Below are 25,170 nucleotides of genomic sequence, written 5' to 3'. Positions count from 1 at the left end.
ACTACAGCATCCCTGTACGCCACCCATTCTCTTTTTTATCCTGAATCTGCTTACTGTTCGGAACTTCTCACTAATTATTATATCCATGTACTTCTGTTTAATTTCCTCGGCCTGGAAATGTTCTACACTTATTCATGTGCAGACAGATTTCATTTTCTCTATCCTAGGCCTGGAGACTCTTAGTTTACTACAGATTAGATAGTGGTCTGTTTCATCAAAAAATCCCCCCCAAAAATCCGTATATTCCTAACAGATTTTCTGAATTCGAAGTCAGTTAAGATATACTCTATTATTGAGCTGTACCCCTACCCTCCCATGTGTAGCAGTGAACAGCCTTATGCTTGAAGAATGTATTCATAACTGCGAAACCCATACCAGTACAAAGTCCAGCAGGCTCTTCCCATTCCTATTAGCTTCCATATCTTCCCCACATTTACCACTCACCCTTTCATATCCTTCAGTTCTATTTCCAACTATCACACTGAAATCACCCATTAGCACTATCCTAACCTTGCTGTCGCCCTGCCTACGATGTCACTCAATGCTTCATAAAACTTGTTTTTTCATCCTCATCTTCACCCTCACATGGTGAATACACTGAGACAATTCTCGTCCTCATTCCTCCAACTGCCAATTCTACCAACGTATCTAAAAGAAATATTTTGCATGCAACGGCATGCCTGATTAACAGCCCTACCACACACTCTGCCCCTCCCTTTTCTAACACTTGTCAAGTACATTTTATAATGTCCTATCTCTTCCTCGTTATGTCCCCTTTCCCGAATATCGCTTACTCCTAGCACATCCAGATGCATCCTTCCTGCTCACTCAGCCAGTTATACTTTCTTTCTTCCATAAGCCCCATTAATATTGATAGCTGCCTATCGAATTTCATTTTGTTCGCGAAGTTGTTTCCAAGAAGTCCCATGCCTATCAAATTGGTGCGGGACTCCATTACTCCTATAGGTCCGAGGCTTGCTTAAAATGCTGAGCTCGGTAAATTCCTGAAGCAGGATGCTAACCTGCTTACACACTGTCCTAGTGAGGATGTCTCCTCTAACGTTCTTAGGGATCAACGGTGGATTGAATAGCCCTAGCCGCCTGAGCGCAAGCCATGACTCAGAATATGTCCCGAGATGCTCACTCCCATTCCGTACCAACTGGTATCCGGATTCTCGGGACCACTTACTAGGCCACTCAGTCGTTGCCCATGGTTCACGAACTAGGACGTGACTACAGTAACCCACACCATGAACCACATAATAACAATAATAATAATAATAATAATCATCAACGTCCTGAGCCCAATTTGGCAGGTTCGATCCTAGCTCAGTCGGGTGGTATATGAAGGTGCTGATATACATCAGTGTTGTGTCAGCAGATTAACTGGCACTCAAAAGAACTCCTGCAGGACAAATTTCCGGCAACTCAGCGTCTCCGAAAACCACCAAAGAGTACTTAGTGGGACGTAAAAAATAACATTATTATTTGTTATCTATAAGCATTTGGATCACAATATACAGTTAATCCTATTTAAAATTCGACAACACCATCTCCCCTACCCTTGCGACCAACAATCCGATGGTAAAAATATTTACAATGAACGTGACTCGAACTGTCCAACCACAGTGTCAAATCATCCAGAGTTCACACATTAACGATCATGGCCATTAGCTGTCCTGCTCTATCCCACGCTTGTCGATAAAGCCCAGAACGGAAAAAAAATAATCATTTCACTGAAAGATAATATTTTTCACCGAACGATCATGATTGTATTGTTCGTGTAAGCTATGAATGGTACCAGTTTAATTCTCTCAAATACATCTGTGGAAGGCAAAAGAAGCCAGAATGTAGCCTACATAGCCTATCATGCCGATAGATGCAGCCGTTTACCCATGTCATTATGGCCAATATGCGACATCGCACATAAAAACTTATTTTTCTTTAAAAAGGCGTGGTCATGAGAGGTTCATTGTATCCTTCTTGTAAAGAAGACATGTTATTGTTGTCCAGTCCACAGAGTGGATTGATGCAGCCCACCATGGTACCCTACCCTGTGCAAGCTTTTTATTTCTATGCAACTAATACATCCTACACCTACTCTAATCCGTTTATCAACTGCATACTTTGGTGTACGTTTCTACAGCCTACACGTCCCTCAAGAATGATTGCACAAGACCTGGGTGAGTTGAGATGTGCCCTAACATTCTTTCTCTTCTTCTGGTCAAATTTTCCCAAATCATTTTCCTCTCACCAATTCGATTCAGTATCTCTTCTGTTGTGATTCGATCTACCATCTCACCTTCAGCATTCTTCTGTAAAACCACATTTCAAAAGCGTATATTCTCTTCCTTTCTAAGCTCGTTATCTTCCATGTTTCACTTCCATACAATGCCAAGCTCCAGATTAAATTATTCAAAAACGTCTTTATATTTCCTATTTCAACGTTTGAAGTGACCAATTTCTTTTCTTAAGAAAGGCCTTCCTTGCTTGCTCTAGTCTGGATTTTATGTCCTTATTTCTGCCATCATTAGTTATTCTACTACCCAAGTGACAATATTCATATACTTTCTTTAAGACTTTATTTCCTAATATTTCCTGCATCACCAGACGTCATTCGACTGCACTCCTTTAACTTCGTTTTGGATTCCCTTATTTTCATCTTGTACTCCTCCACCAAGGCTCTGCCCATACAATTAGCAATTTATCCAGATATTCTGCAGACACAGAGAGTTAACAATAGCATCGGCAAATCTCCTCTCCTTGGATTATGAATCCTTTTCAAAATTCCTCTTTGATTTCCATTATCGCCTGTTCGATGAAAACGTTGAAAAAGTGCAAACTGCACATGGAAAAAACTATTTCCGAAATGTATCCAACAAGGTGCACTTACAATGTTCAAATCATGCACTTTGATAAATCACTGACATACGTCTACTGCATTGCCAATATCTTCGAAAAACATAATTCCTAATTTCCTTTCGAACTAACAATAGAAACATGGATGTAATTTATACCTCCAAATCTATAGACAGAACTAATATATTTTCAAAATCTGGCGTATACCGTTTTAAATGCAACACCTGTGATTCTTCTTACATTGGACAAACTGGACGCAGCTTCAAAATTAGATATTCAGAACATGTTAACGCGGTAAGATACAATAAATTCTCAGCAATAGGGCAACACATGCAAGACGTAAAACATCATCTCACTACATTAGACCAAGACACTGAAATTATCAGTACCCTAAATAAAGGCCCTCTTCTTGATATCACTGAAAATTGTTTAATACACCTTGATCAATATTTTAATCCTAACCAAAACCTTAACGATTTGTGTGAAAAACCGAACATTCTTTTTGACTTCCTTATTTTAGTTTTCAAAAGCTTCAAGTTGACCAATAAGCGTTCAATTTCCACGTAATACACAACACCTTCTCACGCTACTTGCTCTTACCACAACACCCCTCTGACCCACCTTAAACTACTCCCCTTACTCCCTAACCCCTTCCTATCCCCTACCTATAATCAGTTTTCGGTTCTTACTTCCTCTTGTAATTCATGACAAGGCTAAATTAAATGTGAACTTCATAATAATACTTACCTTACCATTTTCACTTTTCTATTTCTTATTTTAATTGCTTTCCTTTCCTTAGATAACAAAAAATCCATAACAGTACTAATAGTCTCATATTCTAAGAGTTTTTATATATACCACTATCCTCCTTTTGAAGTACTAAAACAAAATTATATCATTTGTTACCTAGCAACCATAAATTTTATTCCTTGAATAACAACAATTGTGAACTATACTACATCATTTTTTTAACCTCAAGATCAGCAAGAGTACTCAAGAACCTCTACATGAACTTCTATTTTTCATTCAAGAAAAGTGTCATAACTGCTACCATTGTGTTAACTTCTTGCCATTTTTTTGTGTAGGCTGATGATGACATGGACCGATGTCGAAACCGGTCCCTCAATAAATTAAATATGTTGCTACATTGATTCATGCAACAGTGTTATTGTATTGAAAAGCTGGAACATTTTTCATTTTTTAGCATTGTTATACATAACCGCACGCAATGAAAGAAAAAGAAATCACACAATTCAAAGACAAGGATAAATCATGCTGGTTCCCCTGTGTAAAGGCATTTTTTTTTGATTACAGTAATGTATGCATTTTTAGATGCACTGTACTTCCACGGAAAGTGCCCGACGTCTATGGTGAAAAACATCTAATTCCCTCCATGGGAATATAGAATTTTCCATTCAGAATTGCTAGGCGGGCAATAATTCTATTGTGGAGATTTATCTCCCATATGCATTTATCAGACTGTGCCTGATAAGTTCACCTGCATACACCCCAGCGTCAGTGGGTAGGATATGACACATCCCACTCTGACGAGTCTAGTGTCAGACCTAAGACGAAACGCTGGTTAATAGAGCAAACGCCTGAAAAGCCTTACATCTCATATGCCCTTTAAACATTGTAGCTTATCGAACGTTCCTCTGACGAGGGGAAACAGTTTCTCGCTTCCGTGTGCATTGCAACTTTGCAACACATTACAATGACCCCCGCCCTTGTACGATTCCCCAGCTGGCAATTTCTCCTTGAAATCCAAAAGACCATTTGGGTTTGTCATTAAAAGAAAGCAATGCAGTTTCATCGTCAATGATAATATTGGTCAGTGCCTACAAAATGATTATATGAGCCATGCCATTTCGTCAACTGTCGGCATTGCCTGTGTTCGCGGATTCTGTCTTTCCACAAACAGCCTGCTGCATGATATTATGTCATTCCTTAAAAAGTTGAATACAAAAGAATTCCGATTTCATTGAACGTAGCAATTATGAAGCACACGATAGACCCACCGAAGTAAGTGTAAGTGTGGAAAGCTACCCCTAAATTAACCTATTTCGAATTATCAAGGTTCTACTGTATATACCAGGTGGCTCCCCTGGTACTTTCTACTTACAAATATCCCGCATGCACAAATGGTGTATGGGGTGTCTACCTACTGATTTTCACAGGCGCACTACTGCCAGCGTGTAGGTTACGTCAGAATATGAAGAGATAAGAATCAGCCTCTCGCTCGCAGCATGTTATTCAGCGTTACATGCCTAATGCACCCCTTACAATAGTAAACATCATTTTCACCGCATATTTCTAGGTTGGTGTATGGTACAGCCGCACTGTATTTGCCGTCAGCATATCGGCAATGGATAGTGTGTTCAGCAGCGACAAGTACACAGACATTATTTTAATCTGGACAACCTGGTCAGAATGCAGCCAAAGCACCAAACAGATGTAGGCCAATGCCCCCTACACACGTATTTCACCGAACAGTATTAGTTTTGGTTTCATGCAAGCAATTCTATTATCGAGTGGAATTTCTACACGTTGATACATTAATAATTAAATTTCGTTTTCTGCATCTTTGGCGTGTTTATAAAGAGTAGCGGTGAATAGGGGGTGGGGCGAGGAGGGTCATTGGCACCCCCCCCCCCCACTTTTTGGAGTAAACATTACATATTTTCCACTTTAGCCAACTGGAACTAGGAATTATCTAAAAAAAGCTACTGTATTTGTACAAGCCTTGTTGTCTTATCTGCTAATTTTCCCTTTATTTTTTATTAACGTAATTTTGACGGAAATACGTACAAAATGCCGTTCGTCGCGGCTAAGCGATGTGTATAGCGCTACAGCAGGTAGTGGAGACTTTGGATATGCTGTGAGGAAGGGTAGTAGGGGTACATATTTTTTAACAAGGTCAAGGACACTGAGTTATAATTCACCCGCTAAGGGCTAAGCGTGGAAGGAAAGAGACCGTGGCCTTAATTAAGGTACAGCCCCAGCTCTTGCCTGGAGTGAAATGGGGGACCATGGAAATCCATCTCCAGGGCTGCCAACAGTGGGATTCGAAACCACTATCTCCTGCGTGCAAGCTCACATTTGCACGCCCCTAACCACACGGCCAGCTCGCCCGGTACAATTAAATAGATGTACAGCATGATTATGCAATTATAAACCATTTAGCATTTGAATACACACTAAGAAACTAATTGGCACTAAAAGAGAGTGCCAGATAGATGGATGCGCGCGGCAGGCAAATATAGTGCGGCTGTACCATACACCAGACTAGATGTAGAAAACGAAGTTGCATTAGACATGTTGCGCTTAGTAACATGCTGCGAGCGAGAGGCTGGTTCTTATGTCTTCATATTCTGATGTAACCTTCCCGCTGTCAGTAGTGCGCCTGTGAAAATCAGTTCGTAGACAACCCATTCATCATTTGTGCATGTGGGACATTTGTAAGTAGAAGGTACGGCATTCTTGAGCCACCTGGTATAAAACAAACTTTTTTAACAATATTGATATCATAACATTTTAGTAATAATAATCGTATGACCTCTGCAACCGTGTGCAGGCAATTCAATTTTATGCCATATGGCTGTATGCTCATCAATTTCCACGTACTGTTTTACTCGATGCCTATTAGAATGTAGAGAGCAAACAAATAAAACTCCTGGGAGCCTATGGCTGAGATTTTAATTTTTTGTCGGGTAAAGACCAAATGTGTCACCAGAGACCTTTTACATGCGAACATTGTATAACATGGAGTATCGAATAGAATTTAGTCCACCCTTCAACAATCCAATCAACTCTGCCGAGTTTGAACCCGCTATCTTGGGATCTGGAGTCCGATATTCTACCATAAAACAGAGGAAAAACACGCCACTAAGCACTGTTTATAAGTTGATGTAGTCCACGCCATCAGAGAAAGATAATAACACCAGCCCTGCTGCCCTCTGAATGAAGATCATGGTGTTGTAATGTTAATGGAGCTGATCTTAATTGGTCTTTTTCGAAATGTTTTAGGAAACATCTATACAAGTAAAATAACTCAGGTGAACACTGTTATTTCAATTTTGAGATGACTATGCTATATGTCCCTGGATTTGGACAGAAATATTTATACAAAATCATTTGTTTTTTAAATGAGTACCAAGAGGGTCACACACATTGCCAGAATAAAAAATCAATTGACAACCCTGCTTCACCAGGGAGATTAAGCACTAAGTTGCGATTTAAACACGCATGTCGAAATGAACTCTATAAAACTGTATGAGTTGTAAGGATCAAATGGGAGAATGGTATAAAATAATGAGGAAAAGGACCTTCCAATCCGAGAACGATCAATAACTTAAAATGGTGTATTTTGAATACTATCAACATGCTTTATTCGACTTAAATCATTCCTGAAAGTCTCCGAACAGTGAGGACAATCGAACAGCCATCATTTAGAATGTAAAACCATATGTTCTACAAGACCTTTCCTCCAAGAGAATCGCTTTCCACACTCGTTACACACAAAGCGATCGTCTCGGTTATGTATTCGTTTATGTTGAACTAGGTCATATCGAAAAAAGAACGACTTCTCGCATTCAGAACACACATGTGACCTAACTCCATGTTTCAACATATGTTTTCGCAAGGAAGGTTTCTGCGTGAACGACTTGTTGCATTCCGGACATTGAAAACACTTTTCAGAGCTATGAGAAGTCATATGCAGCTTAAGACTGTACGGTTGAGCAAATGCTTTTTTACATTCAGTGCATTCATAAGGTCTTTCCCCCGTATGTGTACGCTCATGTTTCCGCAAATACGCTGACTGTGAAAACTTCATATCACAATATTGACATCGATACCGCTTTTCCCTTGTATGAGTTAGTAGATGTAAAGATAAACTCTTTCGCAATCGAAATACTTTGTTACAGTTGGGACATTCAAAGATTTTATATTCACCATGTCCAATCATATGTTGAACAAAATCCTTGTTTGTAAAAAACTGCATATCGCAGCGACTGCACGGAACATCATACGTCCCCAGGTGGGAAAACATGTGTAGTGAAAGAACGGTGAATGTGCAGAAATTTTCCTTACATATTTTACACGTATATAACCTCTGTCCAGCAGCCCTGTGTAGCATGAGGAGTGAAGAGCTAGTGAATGTTTTACAGCATTGAATACATCTAAGATCTTCTTCAAAACGGTATCCATCTCCATGTACCACACCAACTGAAGAGACTGAATCATCACTAAAAGGGAGAAAAAAAGGAAGGAAAACATGGTAATGTAGCTTATACTTTTATATGCAAATCTAATATTCAGACACCCCATTTGAGGCAAAAAAAGTAGTTTTACAGGCTGTTTGCATGGTTACTGAAGATGTTACATAAGCCCTTTATTACAGACATGACAATGTATAACATCACATCCTGCTTCAACACAAATGTCTTATCAAACAAAATACTATATTCCCCTCTGGAGAAATAAATTTTCATAAATATACCTTTCAGTTTAAAATAAGGTGACATGATAAAACCTAGCAACTATGCAGGCTGTGACGGATGGGCATGACATACAGATCCATAGTATATATGCAGCAATTGCATCACATCTATATATATATAAAAGTCATTGTATGTATGTGGGTGGGTGGGTTTGTACCACATCTCCTCCCAAACCATTGGAGCGATTTCAACCAAATTTGATACACTTATGACTTGGTATCAGGAGACAAACCGCGTAGGGGTAAGGCATCCCAAACACCCCTGGGGGTGGGGGGGCGAGGGGGGTCATATATAAAAATAAATGAAAATAGTTTCGAATCCATACCTTTCGGGGTCACTGAGATGAATAGTGACACTCCAATTTTTTTAAAGTCCAAGTTCAGCCCCTCTTTGTGGTGGGGGCGAGGGGGGAGTGATATATACAAATAATCGAAAATAATGTCAAATACATAGTTTTCGGGGTCGCCAAAGTGAATAGCGACACTCCGGAGTTTCAGTATCAGGAGACAAACCACGTGGGGGTAAGACACGCCAGAAACCCTTAGGGGCGGGGGGCGAGGGGGGTCATAAATAAAAATAAACGAAAATAGTGTCGAATCTATACTTTTCGGGGTCGCTGAGATGAATAGTGACACTCCGATATTTTAAAAAGTTCCAAGTTCAGCCCCCTTTGGGGTGGGGGCGAGGGGGGAGTGATATATACAAATAATCGAAAATAGTGTCAAATACATAGTTTTCGGGGTCGCCAAAGTGAATAGCGACTCTCAGGATTTTTGGTATCAGGAGACAAACCACATGGGGGTAAGACACCCCAGGAAACCTTAGCGGCTGGGGGGGCGAGGGGGGTCATATATAAAAATAAATGAAAATAGTGTCGAATCCATACTTTTCGGGGTCGCTGAGATGAATAGTGACACTCCAATTTTTTTTAAAGTCCAAGTTCAGCCCCTTTGGGGTGGGGGCGAGGGGGAGTGATATATATAAATAATCGAAAATAATGTCGAATACATAGTTTTCGGGGCCGCTAAAGTGAATAGCGACACTCCGGATTTTTGGTATCAGGAGACAAACCGCGTGGGAGTAAGACATCCCAAACACCCCTGGGGCCGGGGGGGTCGAGGGGGATCATATATAAAAATAAATGAAAATTGTGTCGAATCCATACTTTTCGGGGTCGCTGAGATGAATAGTGACACTTCAATTTTTTTAAGTCCAAGTTCAGCCCCTTTGGGGTGGTGGCGAGGGGGAAGTGATATATACAAATAATCGAAAATAATGTCGAATACATAGTTTTCGGGGTCGCCAAAGTGAATAGCGACACTCAGGATTTTCAGTATCAGGAGAAAAACCACGTGGGGGTAAGACACACCAGGAACCCTTAGCGGCGGGGGGCGAGGGGGGTCATATAAAAAATAAATGAAAATAGTGTCGAATCCATACTTTTCGGGGTCGCTGAGATGAATAGTGACACTCCAATTTTTTTTTTAAGTCCAAGTTCAGCCCCTTTGGGGTGGGTGCGAGGGGGGAGCGATATATATAAATAATCGGAAATAGTGTCGAATACATAGTTTTCTGGATCGCCAAAGTGAATAGCGACAATCCGGATTTTCAGTATCAGGAGACAAACCACGTGGGGGTAAGACACGCCAGGAACCCTTATGGGCGGGGGGCGAGGGGGTCATAAATAAAAATAAACGAAAATAGTGTCGAATCCACACTTTTCGGGGTCGCTGAGATGAATAGTGACACTCAGATTTTTTAAAAGTCCAAGTTCAGCCCCCTTTTAGGGTGGGGGCGAGGGGAGAGTGATATATACAAATAATCGAAAATAGTGTCAAATACATAGTTTTCGAGGTCGCCAAAGTGAATAGCGACGCTCCGGATTTTTGGTATCAGAAGACAAACCACGTGGGGGTAAGACACCCCAGGAACCCTTAGGGGCGGGGGGTGAGGGGGGTCATATATAAAAATACGAAAATAGTGTCGAATCCATACTTTTCGGGGTCGCTGAGATGAATAGTTCTACTCCGAATTTTTAAAAGTCCAAGTTCAGCCCCCTTTGTGGTGGGGGCGAGGGGGGGAGTGATATATACACATAATCGAAAATAGTGTCGAATCCATACTTTTCGTGGTCGCTTAGGTGAATAGTGACAACCCGGGAATTTTTAAATTCCAAGTTCAGCCCCCTTTAGGGTGGGGACAAGGGGGGAGTGATGTATAAAAATAATCGAAAAGAATGTCAAGTACTCTTCGGGGTCGCTGAGATGAATACTGACACTGCGGATTTTTACTATCAGGAGACAAACCACGTGGGGGTAGGGCACCCCTGGAACCCATAGGGGCGGGAGGCGAAGGGGTGCGATATAAAAATCATCGAAAGTAGTGTCGAATGCATCCTTTTGGGGTCGGTTAGATGAATAGTGACACCCCGGGATTTTTTAAAGTCCACGTTCATCCCCCTTTGGGGCGGGGAGCAAGGGGGTGAGATATAAAAATAACAGTATTTAGTGTCAAATATACAGTTTTCGGGGTCGCCGAGGTGAATAGTAACACTCTGGAATTTTAATATCGGGAGACAAACCACGTGGGAATAAGACATCCCAGGAACAAGTAGGGGTGGGGGCGGGGGGCTTGAGATATGAAAATCATCAAAGTAGTGTGGAATACATACTCTTTGGGGTTGCTGAGATGAATAGTGACACTTCAATTTTTTAAAGTCCAAGTTCAGACCCTTTGGCGTTGGGGCGAGGGGGAAGTGATATATACATGTAATCGAAAATTGTGTCGAATGCGTAGTTTTCGGGGTCGCCAAAGTGAATAGCGACACTCCGGATTTTTAGTATCAGGAGACAAACCACGTGGGGATAAGACACCCCAGGAACCATTAGGGGCGGGGGGCAAGGGGGGGTCATATATAAAAATAAACGAAAATAGAGTCGAATCAATACTTTTCAGGGTCGCTTAGATGAACAGTGACATCCCGGGAAATTCTTAATTTCAAGTTCAGCCCCCTTTAGGGTGGGGGGCAAGGGAGGTGATATATAAAAATAATCGTAATTAGTGTCGAATCCACAGTTTTTAGGGTCGCTGAGGTGAATAGTGGCACTCTGGACTTTTAAAGTCCAAATTAAGGCCCCTTTTGTAGTGAGTGGTTAGGAAGGGAGTTAGATATAAAATAATCGAAAATAATGTCACATCCATGGTTTTAGGTGTCGATTAAATGAGGAGTGACACTCCGGTTGTCGTTTAAATCCAAGTTGATCCCCAATTGCCAGGCGGGTGAGAAGGAGTCAAGAACAGAAAATATCCAAATGACCGAGATTAAGGATGTTTTTGTACGTTCCAGTATAACTGTCAGCAGAACTTAATGCAAATATTACCTAATACCTGAAAAAAATACTAAGGGGGAAAGACACCCCTTGAAGCCTTAGATAAGGGTACGAAATGTAATTAAGACTAAAAATGCCCAATATTAGTGTTGAATCCATACGTTTCGGGACTACGGGAACAATTTCAAACAAACTTGGTCACTTATGACTTATTATCAGGAGACAAAGTGCGTGGAGGTATGACAACCCTAGCACACCTACGACGGGATGAGATGTAGAAATAATCGAAAATTGTGTCGAATCCATTCTTTTCGGGGTCGCTGAGATGAATAGTAACGCTCCAATTATTTTAGAAGTCAAAATTCTGCCTCCTTTCGCATAGCGGTGAGAAAAAGTGAAAAACAAAATTTCGAAAATGACCGAGAGAATGGACGCATGTGTGTATACTGGACCTACTGTCTGGAGAAATATACCCTAGGGGTAAGAGACTCCTAGCCTCTAAAGTAGGGGCGAAATGTAAATATTAACCAAAATGACCGAAATTTGTGTCTAATCCATAGTTTTTGGGGTCGCTGAGATGAACTGTAACACTCTGGATGCCGTTTAAGATAAAGCTCAGTCCTAATCGGCAGGCGGATGAGAACTGGCAAAAAATTGAAAACGTCCAAAGGGACAGAGTTTAAGGATGTGTGTATGTTTTAGCATATCTCTCAATCAAACTTGGTATACACATGACTTACTATATAGAAAACATTACTGTGGAGGTCAGATACACTTAGCCCCCGCTGGTGTTGGGGAATGAGAGGGGCTGACGTGCAAAAATAAGGAAAATAACCAATATTAATGTCGAAATCCATTGTTTATGTGTCGCTGATACGACCTGTGACGCTGTGGATAGCGTTTAAGTCCACGTTCAGCCTCCATCGAGACAGGAGCTGAGAAGGGATTAAAAGTAAACAGTATAAAATGACCGAGATTAGTGTTTACTCGATAATTAAATAATCTAAAACTTGAAGTCAGATACATCTAAATAACTGTAAAACTACATGATAAGTCGTAAAATCAACATCTCAAAAAGAATTCTATAAGCATTCACTTCACACTCAACTAACTGGTAATACAAATATTAAAAGTAAACATTCAAAAACTATCCGGGCAACGCCGGGTACTACAGCTAGTATATATATATAAAAGTCATTGTATGTATGTGTGTGGGTGGGTTTGTACCACATCTCCTCCCAAACCATTGGAGCGATTTCAACCAAATTTGATACACTTATGACTTGGTATCAGGAGACAAACCGCGTGGGGGTAAGACATCCCAAACACCCCTGGGGGCGGGGGGACAAGGGGGTCATATATAAAAATAAATGAGAATCGTGTCGAATCCATACTTTTTGGGGTCGCTGAGATGAACAGTGACACCCCATTTTTTTAAGTCCAAGTTCAACCCCCTTTGGGGTGGAGGCGAGGGGGGCTGATATATACAAATAATTGAAAATAGTGTCGAATACATAGATTTCGGGGTCGCCAAAGTGAATAGCGACACTGCGGATTTTTAGTATCAGGAGACAAACCACATGGGGGTAAGACACCCCAGGAACCCTTAGGGGCGGGGGGCGAGGGAGGTCATAAATAAAAATAAACGAAAATAGTGTGGAATCCATACTTTTCGGGGTCGCTGAGATGAATAGTGACACTCCAAATTTTTTAAAAGTCCAAGTTCAGCCCCCTTGGGGTGGAGGTGAGGGGGGAGTGATATGTATACAAATAATGGAAAATAGTGTCGAATACATAGTTTTCGGGGTCGCCAAAGTGAATAATGACACTCCGAATTTTTAGTATCAGGAGACAAACCACGTGGAGGTAAGACACCCCAGGAACCCTTATGGGCGGGGGGCGAGGGGGGTCATATATAAAAATAACGAAAATAGTGTCGAATCCATACTTTTCGGGGTCGCTGAGATGAATTGTTCTACTCCGAATTTTTTTAAAGTCCAAGTTCAGCCCCCTTTGGGGTGGGGGGCTAGGGGGTCCTGATATATACACATAATCGATAATAGTGTCGAATCCATACTTTTCGTGGGCGCTTAGATGAATAGTGACATCCCGGGAATTTTTAAATTCCATGTTCAGCCCCCTTTAGGGTGGGGGTAAATGGGGGAGTGATATATTAACATAATCGAAAAGAGTGTCGAGTACTCTTCGGGGTCGCTGAGATGAATAGTGACACTCCGGATTTTTACTATCAGGAGACAAACCACGTGGGGGTACGGCACCCTAGGAACCCTTAGGGGCGGGGGGCGAAGGGGTGAAATATAAAAATCATAGAAAATAGTGTCTAATGCATACTTTCGGGGTCGCTGAGATGAATAGTGACTCTCCAATTTTTTTAAAAGTCCAAGTTCAGACCCCTTTGGGGTGGGGGACAAGGGGGAGTGATATATTAAAAAAAGTCGTAATTAGTGTCGAATCCACAGTTTTTGGGGTCGCTGAGATGAATAACAGCAGTCCGGAATTTTAGTATCATGAGACAAACCACGGGAGGGTAAGGCACCCCAGTCGCCCATAGGGGCAGGGGGGGGAATGGGGCTGATATATAAAAATCATCGAAAGTATTGTCCAATCCATACTTTTCGGGGTCACTGAGGTGAGCAGTGGCACTACGGAATCTTTTAAACCAAGTTCAGCCCCCTTCGGGGTAGGGGGCGAGATATATAAAATTATCGAAAATAGTGTCGAATCTATAGTTTTTGGGGTCGGTAAGATGAATAGTGACACTTATAATCATTCTAAGTCCACGTTCAGTCCCCTTTGGGGTTGGGGACGAGGGGTGAGTATATATAGAAATAATCGGAAATAGTATCGAATGCACAGTTTTCTGGGTCGCTGAGATGAATAGTGGAACTCTGGACCTTTAAAGTCCAAATTCAGGTCCCTTTGTGGTGGGGGGTTAGGGGGGAGTTAGATATAAAATAATCGAAAATAATGTCACATCCATGGTTTTAGGGGTCGCTGAAATGAGGAGTGACACTCTGGTTGTCGTTTAAGTCCAAGTTGATCCCCAATTGCCAGGCGGGTGAGAAGGAGTCAAGAACAGAAAATATCCAAATGACCGAGATTAAGGATGTTTTTTGTACGTTCCAGTATAACTGTCAGCAGAACAAATATTATCTACTAGCTGAAAAAAATACTGAGGGGGAAAGACACCCCTAGAAGCTATAGATAAGGGGACGAAATGTAATTATGACTGAAAATGACCGATATTAGTGTTGAATCCATACGTTTCGGGACTACGGGAGCAATTTCAAACAAACTTGGTCACTTATGACTTATTATCAGGAGACAAACTGCGTGGAGGTACAACAACCCTAGCACACCTACGACGGGGTAAGATGTAGAAATAATCGAAAATAGTGTCGAATCCATTCTTTTCGGGGTCGCTAAGATGAACAGAAGTCCAATTTCTGCCTCCTTTCACATAGCGGTGAGAAAAAGTGAAAAACAAAATTTCGAAAATGACCGAGCGAATGGACGCATGTGTGTATACTGGACCTATTGTCTGGAAAAATATACCTTAGGGGTAAGAGACTAGCCTCTAAAGTAGGGGCGAAATGTAAAAATTAACCGGAAACAACCGAAATTTGTGTCTAATCCATAGTTTTCGGGGTCGCTGAGATGAACTGTGACACTCTGGATGCCGTTTAAGATAAAGCTCAGTCCTAATCGGCAGGCGGATGAGAACTGGCAAAAAATTGAAAACGTCCAAAGGGACAGAGTTTAAGGATGTATGTGTGTATGTTCTAGCATATCTCTCAATCAAACTTGGTATACACATGACTTACTATATAAAAAACATTACTGTGGAGGTCAGATACACCTAGCCCCCGCTGGTGTTGGGGAATGAGAGGGACTGACGTGCAAAAATAAGGAAAATAACCAATATTAATGTCGAAATCCATTGTTTATGTGTCGCTGATACGAACTGCGACGCTCTGGATACCGTTTAAGTCCACGTTCAGCCTCCATCGAGGCAGGAGCTGAGAAGACCTTAAAAGTAAATAGTATGAAATGACCGAGATTAGTGTTTACTCGATAATTAAATAATCTAAAACTTGAAATCAGATACATCTAAAAAAACTCTAAAACTACATAATAAGTCGTAAAATCAACATCTCAAAAAGAATTCAATAAGCATTCACTTCGCAGTTAACTAACTGGTAATACAAATATTAAAGGTAAACATTCAAAAACTATCCGGGCAACGCCGGGTACTACAGCTAGTAGATAATTAAAAGACACTATTTTGTTACACAAATTATTGGATGAACTCCCGCTTTAGGGCATATATATATGTGAAATTGATGGAGAAGCATGGAATCATTTCTCTTGCTCCAAGCAGATTATTTTCCATGATAGTACATGCAAGAATGTTGGTTCCGATCACTTGTAATAAATTGTGCACTGCTCTGTGAGTGCAAACATCAGGGTTCTTGGAGGTAAACAAACTAGTTTTTGTTTAGTCTCCATAGGAGTAGAAGTTGCTTTCAAAATGCCTAAGAAAACTAAACCATTATGGGAAGGCTATTTCACAGCCCTTTCAGATGCAAAATACAGCTATCCTATTACTGAAATGTGCAAGAAGTGTTTTGTAGTGACAAAGAAGTTAATTAGCTTGGTGTTGAATAAAAAGGAAGGTTTGCATGGAAATATTTTCAAAAGGAAAAAATGCAGGCAAGTCCAGGAACTGCTGCTAGTCATATCTCAGATGTGATAGGGAATGCTAAGGCCATAGTAGAATGGAAGAAACAGTGTAAATGACATAAGACCAGAAGGTAAATAATGGAAATGTTATATCATATTAAATGTAAAGGAGATAAGTATTTATTGTGAATGCCAGAGACCTACCAGGTCACCCCATGAAGTATATTTACATTTATAGCTAATATAATGGATCATCTTCCATACCTGCTTTGGCTACTACCACTGTCACTGCCTGATATTTCATGCAATATGATGTCACTTCTGCATAATAAAACATCCTGAACATTGTGGCCAATAGTCTGATGAGAAACAGGATCCCTGCTTAACAGGGCCACATGCCATTCAGGAGGCTCCCTGTTAAGCACATCTGAATTGTTAGACACTGGTTCTTTTGTCACTATCCAGGATGTGCGAATACTAGTAAACAAAAGAAGCATGGTTCCAGAGTTGTGCAGTTGGCAACAGTTTGTCAGAATTAATGAAGCCAATGTGTGCACTGAAAGTAGAGCATCAAGTAACATAGCCTGTCGGAGTCTTACGCAAATTTTAATAAGTCCCTTGAACCTGACATAACCAAGCCACACGTTGGTAAAAAGAAAATAACCCTATATCAATCAACTGTATTATCAAGATGAAGTTCTGACACCAATTTATCACAATGAAATCGTGGTTTTCTATGGGCAAGAGACAAACAAGGGTCACTGCGCATGAAGACATGGCATCAGGACTCACTTCTGGTTTGACTCCTGAATTCATGAAAGAATGAAGCAGGAAAAAGGAATTCATATTATCTATTGAACTACATTTAAGTGATATTTCCTTATGCTTCTCCCATGAATTTTTATGCTCTAAGCATCTGACAAGGGTTCTGAGAGATACCTTAGTCACTGTCACACTGTAAAGACTGTAAAGAACATGAACATACTATGCAACAGACATTCCAGTGAAAACTGCTGTGCTGAGATAGAACTCATATGAAGGAACACAGCAGAGACATTAGCTTTTTGTACAGTTAATGTTGTTGGAGAAATAATTTATTTATTTGACTAGCCATTTTCTTGTGCTGATGTCCTTTTGATCAGTGCACACTTGATTTTGACCCTACAGAGCAATTTTTAGTTGAATTTTGCTCAGAATGTAATCATCTTCTCAATGGTGGAGTAGTCTGATGTTTTCACTTCATTTGTTTGATTTAGTGTTAGGCAATGTGCAAATTAAACAATTTTTTCAAAGAAATGTCCGTCCCTAATGCCTCCACCAACTGAAAGTGTTTTAAAGAAGTTTTACAGGGTGTTACATAGCCTTCCAAATAACACACCGTTCTTGAAAGTTGGACTGACAGCTCTGAAGTTATAATGACTGATCTAGAGTTTGGTGTCACTAAAATGGGCACTTATTTGGCAGTCATTCATTTTGATGAGTGCTTTAAAAAGGCTTTGTTGGAGAAAAATTTTAGTTTAAGAGTTCTTTGCAACAATATAATTACTATAGTGCTCTCATTGATAGATATGGAAATATCAGCGCTGGAAAATGGCATCACATATAGTGATGGACATTTCTGTGCCAGTTCAGGCCCAGTGCAGACAAAAAGAAAAAACTTTTGCACATCAAAGAAAGTCAAATTTCCTACCAGGAATCAGAAACAAAATCACGTACAAATCTACAGCAGCCAGTGACTGTAAAACGTGGGCTAGCTTGGTACGATAGTAGGGAAAGGGGGGGCAAGATGGGGACGCTAAGGAAAAAGTAGTTCAGGTGCGTTATACATGTTGATAATATATTCATAAATAGTTCCATTTTGTTGCGTCTTTATCTGTTTCTCATAGTGCACTAAAATAGTTATTGAAAAGTCAAACACAAAAACTCCACACACAAAAAATCGTGCATACTACCAATGCCCCGTCTTGCCCCACATATGGGGCAAGACGGGGTGGAGGTTTATTTGTCTCCATGGTGCAGCCACTGGCCTGGAAACTTGCATTCTACATTAAAAATGATACTAAAATTTGAATCTATTCCCATAACCTTGAATATCAACGTAAAGTATTACACCATAATAAACCATCATGAATCTCGTAGATGGCATAATGAGCAAGAATACAATTTAAATTCATTTTTATGGTAAAAATGTATGGATTTTTAAATGACCGATTTTTTCGCGTGACCTCCTGAGCGGCCGCGTGCAGGTCTTTAAAGTCGACTCCCGTGGGCGACCTGCGCGATGGGATGAGAGATGGAATGGATGAAGATGAATGAAACTGGGCAAGGGTGTCGAAGGAAGTGGCCGTGGACTGTCAGAAGGTACCGTCCCAGCATTTGACTGGTGTTGAAAATGGGAAACCACGGGAAACCTTTTCAAGGACGGCCGACGGTGAGGCTCGAATCCACGCGTCTACCGAGTCAGCGGAGAGCTTGGTCCCATGACCTATCGCTGCGCTTTAGCCAGCGTAGCCACTGCTGTCGGTAATGACTGATTGAGAAATCCACTACCCTTTGCACTCAGTAATTGGTCCCTTGGCCTATACCAGAGGGCATAATTTATAAAAATGAAATATGACTAGAAATTATATAAGTACCTATAGGGGAAATACTATTTATCCTAAAGGGCAAGATTAGGACTGGGGCAAGATGGGGACTAGGGCAAGATGGGCACTGGGGCAAGACGGGGATGTCCCCATCTTGCCCCAAGTGTTATACTGAGACTAACGCAATAAAAATATATTTATTTATTTGTGAATTACTTCCACAAGCTCAATATATATACATTAAGGTACAGTCTAATGGATAGTGTTCAAGAACAACTGTATTGCAATTCCAGCTTACCTCATCAAAGTCCAAAAGATACATATGTATAAGATCACAGGGGTGAGAAACAGTAAAAAGGCCACTCCAAGCATCCAGACAGCTCACACTGACTAGAAGTCGTACAAACTGTGTAACCTTCATCTGCCCTTCAAGCTATTTCCAGTTTCAGGCCAGTGGCAGCACCATGGGGACAAGGAAACCCCCACCCCGTCTTGCCCCGTGTCCCCATCTTGCCCCCCCTTCCCCTACTCATGCGTACAAGTGTCCACAGCAGGCAAGCTATTCCATTGGTGCAATATTGTGTTATTTTCCTCTTCTAATGATGATGTAATTATAACGATTAGCAATTTGCATCTCATGGCCGTGAGAATCCTACACATGGCATATGCATCCTGACCAGGAGCAGACCACGAGGCTCGTAGCTGGGCCTGGCAATGCTTCCACTTCTGCCAGTCTTCTCACTTCCAACTTTTCCATCAATTTTACGTGGTCACTATGGGCTTTCTTCCGATCCCAGCAGCATTGGGATTGTGAGGACAAGGAAGAATTTTTCTCTCTTTATTCATGGTCCTTGTCAAGCAGCTCAGATGAGTTGAGTCCTGGTTCAGTCTGCTAGTTTCGAAGGAGCTCAAATAATACAAGTACCGAGCTCGATAGCTGCAGTCGCTTCAGTGTGGCCAGTATCCAGTACTCGGGAGATAGTGGGTTCGAACCCCACTGTCGGCAGCCCTGAAGATGGTTTTCCGTGGTTTCCCATTTCCACACCAGGCAAATGCTGGGGTTGTACTTTAATTAAGGCCACAGTCACTTCCTTCCACCTCCTAGGCCATAAGACCTAACTGTGTCAGTGCGACGTAAAGCCAATAGCAAAAAAAAAAATACCAGTCCCTTGTTGGTAGGTTTCCTGGCATGTATTCGAAATCTTGCAGAAAAAAAATCAGCACATTGACGTCACCACCTATGGACATTGTAAAGTGATATGGATATGTCTATAATGATATATATTGTGCAGGACAATTCAAGCAAATAAAGATTGATGCATTTACATGAATAATTCGATATACAATATGTCTAAAATAAGGATAAATTTCTCTACAAACTGAATGGAGCCTATCAATGTAAGCGAAGTGAAGTCGAGGTGTTTCAGTGACTACCAATCGTGTTTAAAAGCTTGTACCATCCATTTCTTAAAATATACATGGAGGTATACATACAAAGTTTCTTTTCTTAATAATAATCAATTTTTTGGACTTGAACACCAAGATTAGAATACAACATCTGTGTACTACTTACGGGCAATCCCCCAAATCAACAAAGATTCCATCTACATTTTCTCCCCTACTCTTGAGTTCATCTGCAACATCCTGTAAAAATAATAAGAGAACATATTTTAGTTATATACGAGCACAGAATTTCCTCTTTAATACATTTCTTTAGATGTTTTTCAAGCAGGCAAACAATTGGCAATCATAAGGCTGTTGCTGAGAATGTCACTGTTTCTATTAAGTCGAGATAACCTATTTTCAATTAAGTATGTCCAGATGATCGAGGGTACGCTGCTTGACAACAATGACACTGCAGGTATAGCAAACCTTTTTTTGTATGTATCATCCCTTTTGTCTCGTAATATTGAAATTTGTTCAATCAATTGAATTGTCTCTGACATAACAAAGCCACACAAAGAGGAACTTAAAGTTAATTAGATATTTCACTAAGAACTGTTCCATTGGTTTGAGACATGAGTCATACGGATATCGTATTACAGAAGTCGCTGTGTATGCAAGATAGGTTTTTGAAGACAAAGAAGATGAAGGGCTGAATCTCGGAAGATAGTGACCCTGGTATCTGCCTGGTGTGAAAAACGGTAAACCACGAAAAATTATCCACTGAGTAACTTATGATGGGGTTCAAATCCAACATCTCCCGAGCTCATGTTTACAGCAATGTGGACCACACAGCAAAATCAGTTCAATTGGTTGAAAGAGAACAGTGTTTTAATAGGACACAACGTGGCAGGGAACATGCGTTTCAACTACTGAAGACTTCCCCGGAAAAAGGATGTAACCAACAAAAAGTTATTTTTCAGGAGAGAGGAAAATTATTTTGGGGGTTTATTACATTGCATACACTACCTGAAACTATTTCATATGGAAGTGTACAAATGAGTACATCTATCAAAAACAATATTTTATTGTTACAACTTACGGTTTTACAAAAATATATGACTTGGAAGTGATATAATAGAGAATAATCTGCAAGTATGTCTTATATTTGTATGTAACACAAGAGAAATCCTGTACATGCCCTCGGAACAAAAATGAGAGTAAACGATATTAGTGTAATACAAAAATGACAACAATAACGAAAAAGGTCAAGAATATATTTCAAAATAGATGTGATTTTGTATATGGGCTTTATTTAAATGATTATCTATTTCACCTGATGATGAATCATCACAAGCACTGTCCATCATCTTCACTAATGTTTCATCCTCATACCACAGAGGACAAGGTTTGGTGGCTGTAAACTAGCTTGAAGTACCAATGTAAGACATAAGATGATACCACAGCGTAAAGGCACGATGATACACGCCACTTCCAATGAACATTTTTTTTAAAAAATATGCAGTTTATATACTTATTTTGGGAAATCTTCAAATAAAGAATAAATGTTACCATTGCATTCCCTGAGATGAACATTTCCAAGTGGGATGTTCACTGTTGCAGGCACGTGGAAGCAATGGAGTATGAGCATTTGAAAAGAGAGGGCATTATGGAAGTAGTGGTTGAAGACAATAATAATGCTATTGGCTTTACTTCCCACTAACTACTTTAACGGTTTTCTGAGATGCCGATGTGTCAGAATGTAGTCCTGCAGGAGTTCTTTTTCATGCCAGTAAATCTTCTGACGCAAGACGGACGTATTTAAGCATCTTCAAATACCACCGGAATGAGCCAAGATTGAACCTGCCAAGTAAGGGTCAGAAGGCAAACACCTCAACCATCTCAGCCACTTAGCCCAGCTGTGGTTGAAGATCTGTTAGTCAATGTAAATAAGGACTCCGATTTTGAAAACAAATAATTGATCTCAGACAGAACTTGCAGAGATGCTAGCATATCAAGTTCCCGTACATATATTATTCTTACATTTCCTATAAGGTGATCACTGCCAGAAAGATATGCTCCTAATAAGTGTGTTAGCCTTCTTTCCACACAGCGGTATCCTAGTTTAAAATGTGATTCCATCGCTAGATAGAAGTATAAAATCCCTGCATCGAGATGATTATTTGTCCTATAGTTTGCATTATTGCCTGAAACACAGATACACCGATTAGGTGGATGAGCGAGGGGGACAATCGCCCCCCCCCCTACCTACTTGGGGGAGGAAAAATTACACTTTATTCCATTTTAACCACCTGAAACTTTTTAAAATGTTTTGGCAGACTAACAGAAAGTAACATTTATTTTTTGTTCAGTTTGCTTTACATTGTACTGACACAGACAGGTCTTGTGGCAACAATGGAATACGAGATGAGGTATTTACGGAAAGTTGCCGGGAAAACTCGAAGAGACCACATTAGAAACACAACAGTAACAGATGAGCTTTAGCAGGAGCCAATTATGGATGTCATTGAGAGGAGAGGATTGGGCTGGATTGGTCACCTAGAAAGAATGGAAGATGAAAGGAAAGCGAAGCAGGTGTGGCGAGCCAGACCAACAGGAAAAAGAACACGAGGGAGGCCACGGATTGAATGGGAGGAGTACATCTTGGGACTGATCAGGAAGCGAGGGAAGTCAATGGGTGAGGTTCAGAGAGTGGCGCACGATAGAAGAAAGTTTCGTAAATGGCTGAAATGTCCCAACGCCTAACGGCACAAAGGGAAAGGAGAAGAAGAAGCAGTACAGCCGTAGCAATGTCCTGGTGTGGAAATGGCAAACCATGGAAAACCATCCTCAGGGCTGCCAACAGTGGGGTTCGAACCCACTATATCCTGAAATGTAAATTCTCAGCTGCGAGCCCCAAACTGCATGGAACAGTTATTTTTGAAAATAGTGTGAAATTAAGAATTATTTCTTTAAATGTACAAAACCTGTTGCTTTTTCAGCTAATTCATTCCTTTTATATCTTAATTACTAATAAACATACTTTGCAGAAATACGCACAAAATGTCATTCATTGCGGCTGAGTTGCACAGCACCAGAACAAGTAGTGGAGACCTGCACAGCAGTTTGTAGCATGTGCTGCCATGAAGAGTAGCAGGAGTATATTTTTGCCACGGTCATGGACACTGGGGTGCGATTGATCTACTTGCCAAAAGCGTCTGCAGTCTGGCAGTCTCACTCAGTCAATGTGTCTGTACAGTTCTATCTAATGTCTGTAACTTTGTTAGTGTGTAGACGAATACTAAATGTCTTCCTAATTGTATAATCGCGCTCTACTTCCACTTATTGTAATGCACGTGTAATTACTGCTTCTTCGGTGAAGGTTTTATTGTATAATACTATTATTACCACACTTAAGTTGGTAGATTATCAGCCTTTATGTCGCTACAAAAATTTGCTCAGAGATCATCTAAACTTGTAGCTATTTACTTTTTTCAGTTTTGATGTCTACTTTCCTCCCAACTGTATCCCTCAGACCTGGGTACTTTTTGCTTTCAATAAATGTTTCTCCAAACCCAGCTTGTAATTCCCAATCGTTACTACTGCTAAAAATGACACCAGCTTAATTTTGCCTTCTTTTTTCACACCACATTAACCTCAAGAGCTCCAAATAACACGTGATGTGTTTTGCATGTAGCCCAGTGATGGGCCACATATTCATTTGCAAAAAGCGAGATGAGAAACCTGGTCCCTTACTGACGCATGAGTGAAGTGTTACTGCCTATGTCCATGGTGGAGATATGTAGAGAAATGTTATTTAGCAAGGTCGAGAAGATGACAGAAAAAGTACAATTAGACAACCATCCTATATCAACAGTAATCAGAGAGAAAAAGGAACAGGCCCAAATCTTTTAAGACTTAAGGTACGTTATTGCTAAAAGAAAGGGAAGGGCATGAGATTGGAGGACTGTTTAGGTGTCGTAAACCAAATACCATCAGTTTCAATTAAGAGCAAGTGTTGACCATGGAAGGACAGACCGGAAAGGTGAAAGCGAAGAGCCCAACACAAGTAATAAGAAACAATACCAGACTCGGCTAGAGGAATATCGTCACGAACCCATGTTCCCAAGTTGGAGCCCCTGGTCCCCTTTCAGCCGCTTCTAACACCAGGCAGGGGATACCATGGATGTTATTCTCATGCACCACCCACAGGGAGAATCAAGATCCTGAGGCAATGATTGGAGGAGTACAGCTACACCAGCAAGACTTATCTGGAAATGTACTAAATTACCTCATAGTTTTGTATGTGTATGGTTGAAATCATAAACTGAATGCCAAACGTTTCTATTTGAAAACGACTGCATAACTGATAACAGGATGGCCGCAGAATTAGAAGAACGGCTTGAGAGTGCTCTTCAAACATTAATGAAAATCACGGACGTGAACGGTTATCTAAAACGAGGCATCAAGGAAGACATACACAAAGCGGTGAGTCTCATTGCATCAATGAAAGATATGCTAAACGACAGTACAAAGATAAATACCATATCACGGGCCGAAGCGAGGGAATGCCAAACAAACGCAATTCCTAAGGAAAAGGACAGCCGTTTTGTGGGACAAGTGGCACCATCTGTCGGCGTGACGCATAAAATCACAAGCATAAATTAACAGCTAGCAACACCTGGTGGAGTGGAGATATAACCAGGGAGCAACAAACGAATGCATCTCACAAGGAAGAAGACAGTTCCTGCAGGGGTCAAGTGGCATCACCTGTTGGCAAAACGTACAAACCCACAAGAAGCAACCAGC

The 25,170-nt window shown here is 40.8% G+C and overlaps 1 protein-coding gene across 3 annotated transcripts in view; it reads right to left on the bottom strand.

The window, feature by feature from the left end:
* LOC136882341 (zinc finger protein 501) overlaps nt 1–25,170 on the bottom strand; it is a 165,351-nt gene that overhangs the window by 94,103 nt on the left and 46,078 nt on the right. For 2 of the 3 annotated variants that reach the window (XM_067154937.2, XM_067154954.2), the window contains 2 exons: nt 20,552–20,622; nt 6,559–8,105 (listed from right to left, as the gene is read on the bottom strand). In XM_067154937.2, coding sequence (XP_067011038.2) covers nt 7,304–8,105; nt 20,552–20,622 — 873 coding nt within the window. In that variant the 3' untranslated portion in view covers nt 6,559–7,303. Of the gene's footprint in view, nt 1–6,558; nt 8,106–20,551; nt 20,623–25,170 lie in introns of those variants that run through there. The other variant, XM_067154962.2, reaches the window with a different exon arrangement.

This window comes from Anabrus simplex, chromosome 1, assembly GCF_040414725.1.
Source record: "Anabrus simplex isolate iqAnaSimp1 chromosome 1, ASM4041472v1, whole genome shotgun sequence".
NCBI lineage: Eukaryota > Metazoa > Arthropoda > Insecta > Orthoptera > Tettigoniidae > Anabrus > Anabrus simplex.
Note: the sequence above shows the minus strand (reverse complement) of the source record. Positions and strands in the feature narration are given on the sequence as shown.